The 6222-nt window shown below is 35.7% G+C and overlaps 1 protein-coding gene across 1 annotated transcript in view; it reads left to right on the forward strand.

Moving 5' to 3' along the window:
- LOC146487439 (uncharacterized) overlaps positions 1–5906 on the forward strand; it is an 11169-nt gene extending 5263 nt beyond the window's left edge. Inside the window, exons 5-6 of the mRNA XM_085085160.1 lie at positions 1098–1287; positions 3804–5906. Of these exons, the coding sequence (XP_084941286.1) occupies positions 1098–1287; positions 3804–4307 (694 nt within the window). The 3' untranslated portion in view covers positions 4308–5906. The remainder of the gene's footprint in view (positions 1–1097; positions 1288–3803) is intronic.
- Positions 5907–6222: the final 316 nt, after the last annotated feature.

Genomic DNA, 6222 nt, shown 5'->3' on the forward strand with positions numbered 1-6222 from the left:
GTTTTAATATCGCTACTTTTTATTCTGAAATGTTTTTCCAAATCCTTAGTTATCAGTAGCTTTGTTTGCTTTGTTTTTTTTTCTAGACAGATACATAGAAACAGACAGACAGATCATTAGGTTCAGCACGGTTATTCGTCAATTGCCAGAAAATTCCTAAAAATTCATGCAGCAAATATTCATTCATTCATTCATTCATTCATTCATTCATTCATTCATTCATTCATTCATTCATTCATTCATTCATTCATTCATTCATTCATTCATTCATTCATTCATTCATTCATTCATTCATTCATTCATTCATTCATTCATTCATTCAGTCATTCAGTCAGTCCTTCATTCATTCCTTCCTTACTTCCTTCATTCATTTATTTATTTATTTAGGCATAGTTATAAATTCATTGGTGTATTAGGCTCATTATAGACCACCACATGGGCAAGTCAAATCATAACGATTATGTGGTCACAGCTATGAATCTCTTTTCCCCGAATTCCGACATATTTATCAGTTCTTTTGTTGTATAATTTTAAAAAGTTCAGCAGGGTTATTCGTCAATTGCCAGAAATTTCCTAAAAATTCATGCAGCAAATATTCATTCATTCATTCATTCATTCATTCATTCATTCATTCATTCATTCATTCATTCATTCATTCATTCATTCATTCATTCATTCATTCATTCATTCATTCATTCATTCATTCATTCATTCATTCATTCATTCTTTCATTCATTCATTCATTCATTCAGTCATTCATTCAGTCAGTCAGTCAGTCAGTCAGTCAGTCAGTCAGTCAGTCAGTCAGTCAGTCAGTCAGTCAGTCCTTCCTTCCTTCCTTCCTTCATTTATTTATTTATTTATTTAGCCATAGTTATAAATTCATGGGTGTATTAGGCTCATTATAGACCACCACATGGGCAAGTCAAATTATAACGATTATGTGGTCACAGCTATGAATCTCTTTTCCCCGAATTCCGGCATATTTATTAGTTCTTTTGTTGTATAATTTTAAAAATATCTTTCAGTGTCATTATTTTCTCCTCTTGCAACCAACCAATGTTATTTCATGGTTAATTACACCAGCTATAAAAATGAAATGAGAAGGCTTTGAGCTATGTTTTTGGTCATGTTCTTCCTTTTAGATCCTACGAAAGCAGAGCCTACTCACTTATTGTGGAAAATCAAACTTTCAACGTTTACTGTGAAATGAATATGACCACTGCTGGAAATGGAACATGCGGAGATGGCGGGTGGACGCTAGTCATGAAGATTAATGGCAGTAAGGTAGCCCTTGCGTTAATTGGCTTATACGTCATTGTTATGTATGAGTGAAAATGATATGGCTCAGAACTGAAGCACAATTTTATGCTTGTTCGTTCATTAGTTTAACTACTGCCTTTTATTCGATCTGTTGTACTGAATGTAGGTCTTTTGCCCCCGGGAGTTCCTGCGTTTATAGATTTCTTACGACTCTTTACGAATCTAGTATTCTCAAAAGAGTAAACGCTCCGAAAAGCAGGATTATTGTGAGTTATTGAAGTTTAAATGGAATCTTAAATGAGTGCTCTGGGAGCACTTTGTGACAAAAATAACCTGCTGCGTTCTATTCTGTGGATGATTTAAGTTCTCACAAACACAGACACCAAAACACGCGCGTTTAACAGACGAGCATAAAATAAGCATGTACAATTTTAACAGTAAGCTGATATCAAAAATATAAAATAAATCGCATGAATTTGGTAAAACTAAAAACCCCTTTAGGCGGCTGGTAGGTCGGCAGAAAATGTCCAAGGCTCAGAGATTGTCCGAAAAAAGAATATTTGGCGGAAAAGCGAAGCTTCGGGGGCAAATGTGAAATTTTGAGGACAATGTCTCAGCCCAGGATAATATTATCAGCCAACATACCAGCAAGCTAGAAAGGGGAATATTTATTTTATAACCCTCCCATTAATTTTCATATCGCGCACAAACCGCACGTAAAAAAAAGCCAGGGTTGATCTGATGGCGGATGCGCGCGATTGACGTAAACAAGTACATTTGATTGGTTTACAGTAACTTTATTTTTACTGTGATTGGACCAAAATTTGACAAACTGTCGTGAAATAAACTCTCGCAACGCCTCTTTAGATCAAAAACTCGAAAATTCAATCCCTGTCGCGCAAGATCTTTGAGCGATGCATCTAGAGCTTCGTTTGCTGGTTTGAATACTTTATCCTGAATAATGGAAAACGGATTTCTTTGAGGAGAACCGGTCTAGACCGGAACGAATGGCTTTCATAGCGTTTCGGCTGTATGGTTTTCCTTTCACGTTTCTGGCTTCTACTAAAAAAATTTTCAACATGGTTGACAGTTCTGCCGGCTCCATGTTTTCAAATGCAGTTGGGATTTTTCTCTCTTTCCTCCATGCTGAAGTTGGACGAGAATGGTTAGTTTATTTTATAGTTAGTAAACACAGTGTATTAATTCTCTATTTTATAAAATGACTCAAAATAAGTTTGCGTAGCACAAACACTGAAATTCTACTCGTAATGTATCAGTCAATTCCAAGCGCGATCATCCCCCCCCCCCGGGCAACCCCCGGGCATTTGACCCCTGTTCGGCTCCACATAGTGGGGCATTTGACGCGAATAGAAACCCGACCCATCGGGCATTTGACCCGTCGAAAAAATGCTGGTCAGCGGTCGCATAAATTGTCGGAATGCTTTATTCACAGCCAGAATTTACTCGTATATTTTGCGTCAAACAGTTTTTAATGTAATAAGCCATTTAATACTACCATAGAGAAGCGTTCCAACAAATATATCTGAGATTGTTTTTGGCATGGCGGGGTTACATATTGCCCTTCGCTTCTCATTTTCAGTGGTATGTCCAAGTTCCCTCAAGCTTCGTTCTCCCTATGCTCGGCGTTCGAAGCTCGACTTGTTGGCATGTATAGGTTTCATAACATATTGTTTTTTATCATTGTTCTTGTTATCACACGTATTAGCAAACTTCATGTACATTTAATATAAAAGAAAAGCGAGTATCGGTACATATATCGTTAAACTCTCTGTTAGTTGAGTTTCATATGTGATGTTATGCATTATCTTTAATAATAAATTGTTTTAAATTTATTAATGTATGAATTTCGTTGATTTTTATATAAACAGAGCTAGCGAATACAAAAAAAAAAACAAAAGAAAAAAACCAACACGATGACTTTTCAGCCCCAACCAGTGGGGCATTTGACTTAGAAATCGGCCCATATAGAGGGAAATTTGATCAGGCATTTCTAAAAAAGTCAAATGCCCGGGGGTTTGCCCGGGGGGGGGATGATCGCTTTTGGAATTGACCCAGACATAACTTTCTTCACCTTCAAAGACGTTGACGGCATATTTTGTTGACTTTTTTGTACTTCCCGGAACAGCATATGCGACCAGCTTTTCAATGTCACTATCATTAGACTCTGCAAAACGAGTTTCTTCCACGTAAAATAATAAAAAAAAAGAAGGTTAAACTCTTGAGCTGGCTTTTTCCTGCCGGCTTTGTTTCTTTTCGATAGAAATAATCGGAGGCACAAATATCGCCGCAGACGGAGATTATTGCGTGATAACCGTCTAGTGATTTTGCTCCACGTGACGTAACGTAGCCAATACAATCTCACCAAAATTAATGGGTGGGTTATAAATAGTAATATATCTGCTTGTAGTTTAACAGAGGTGGTTGATTTAATTTCTTTTCAAACAGAGTAGTTTAATATACTTCAAAACATAGAAACGATACGAGCATTGAATTAGTGCTTCCTTGTCTTTCTTATCCAGAAAACCTTTCACTATTATTCCCACCTGTGGAGCAATAGGGACACATTCAACCTTGGAGGAGGGGAGACTGGGTTTGACTATAACGAGACCAAATTGCCTACTTACTGGAATACGTCTTTCTCAAAGATATGCCTTGGCATGAAAATCGACCAACAGATCAATTTCATTGTCATAAACAAGACCGCTAGTTCGTTGTATTCTGTAACCGCTGACGGAAAATACCATAGTACCTCACTGGGTCGCAACACATGGAAATCTCTTATTGGATCTGAAGGATCTTTGCAGGTCAACTGTAACAAGGAAGGATTCAACGCTATTTCACCGGCTATCAGGGCAAGGATAGGTATTCTTGGTAATGAACAAAACGACTGCGAGACCTGTGACTCCGTTATCGGATTTGGTGTAACTGGGAAGTGGTCCGGCACTTGTGGAAACAGAGCAAGCCACGGAGGAGATAATGGTGACAAGCATATCGAGGCAATGGGATTCATCTTCGTGCAGTAGAAAGAAGATCGTTAATACGTCATTTTGAGTGAAAGTATCTTTATTTATTTTGCCTTACATCCTTTACATCATGTATTATTAGGTTTTCACAAAACTCATTTATTTTAAGAGGCAAGGAGATCTTAAGCAAGCTCTGTTGAGCTTTTGTAAAGATCCCCCGTAATTAGTTATTACATAGTAGTGGGCGTCAAGAAAAGGATTGAATACTTATCATTAAATTAACAAGATTGTCCAAGCTTATATCTTATTACTATTTCTGATACTAACTTAAGATAATTGGTTTTAGATATACAATTTCAGTGATTTTTTAAAAGTCCTACATGATTTTGATTCCTTTAGAACAGCCGGTAAGCTGTTCCATACGACTGCTCCTCTGTACTTAAGAGAAAATTTACCATGATTTGTCCGTTTATAAGTAATGTGTATATTCGATGCTGATCGTGTATTGTATGTATGAATTTTATCATTTGTTGTGAAATAGTCTTTGTAGAACATTGGTAAGCTATCATGAAATACGAGTACATGAATTGAGCTGTGAAAAATAAGTTCAGTTGATATATTTTTAATAACTTAAGTGAAGTGAAAATTGGTCCGGTTTCTTTTCTGTATCTTGAGAATGTCATTAGTCTTACTATTTTCTTTTGTATCATATAAATAGGTTTGAGTCTAGTTGCATATGTGTTTGTCCATACCGTATTACAGTGTATCAGATATGGATAAATCCTAGTGTAATACAAGTTTTGTAAAGTTTTTAGGGATAAGTAATGTCTGGCCTTAGCAATTATTCCTGTTAATTTTGATATTTTCATTGTTACATGATTTATGTGGTATTTCCAAGAGAGTTCTTCATCAATGAACAACCCTAAAAATTGTGTATATTTTACTTGTCCAATTTGTTGTCCATCTATCATTATTGACATTCGCTGAGAAAACGTCCTATTTTTCGTTTTAAAAATCATAAAATGAGTTTCATTGACATTAAGTGATAATTTGTTTGTTAATAGCCAAGTTGTAATGTTTTTGAGTTCTTGATTCATGGCATTGTATAGATTGTCAGTGTCCTGATGACTCAAAAATAAATTTGTGTTATCTGCAAATAAAATAAAAGATAACAAACGAGAGCATTTACATATGTCATTCATGTAGATAAGGAACAAGAGAGGTCTTAAAACTGACCCTAGTGGAACACCACACTTGATTTCTAAGCTATGTGATCTTGCTGAGTTGTATTTAACTACTTGTATTCTGTTTGATAAGTAATTCTTAAACCAGTCTAAGGCTACCCCTATTATTCCATAATGTTCTAATTTATGTAACAGTATTTTGTGATTTACAGTGTCAAAAGCTTTAGATAGATCTAAAAATACCCCAAATAGTATATTCTTTGTTTTTATTGCGCGCGTAATTTTTGTCACTAGTTCCATAATTGCTAAGTTTGTCAAGTGTTTTTCCCGAAATCCGTATTGACTATGAAATAGTAACTTGTGTTTGTTTAAAAAATTTGAAATTCTTTTGTATATTAATTTTTCTAGAATCTTTGAAAAGCATGGAATATTGGTCGATAGTTGAAGAAAAGTTCTTTGTCATTTGCCTTGAATATTGGAGTTACTAACGCTATTTTAAGTTCTAATCAGTAGGAATGATACCAGTGAGAAAGGATTGATTGTATATGCACAGGGAGACTAGCACTCCACAAAAGTTGTGAAAAGAAATAAATTAATAAATTATTGACTTACGTTGTTCGTTTCTTGCGGTTTACTATAGTGCTCATTTGCATAAAATTTACGCGACAGCACTAATGTCGTGTACTGAGTTGTGCGCGAGCGGATCTAAGCTCTGCTGACCTTACTATATATATTGACAACGGAGGCAACTTTTTCGCGAAACAATTTGAACACACAGAGCAAAATAGCTT

Source organism: Pavona decussata, unplaced genomic scaffold (assembly GCF_977016875.1).
Source record: "Pavona decussata unplaced genomic scaffold, jaPavDecu1.1 SCAFFOLD_16, whole genome shotgun sequence".
NCBI classification, from domain to species: Eukaryota; Metazoa; Cnidaria; class Anthozoa; order Scleractinia; family Agariciidae; genus Pavona; species Pavona decussata.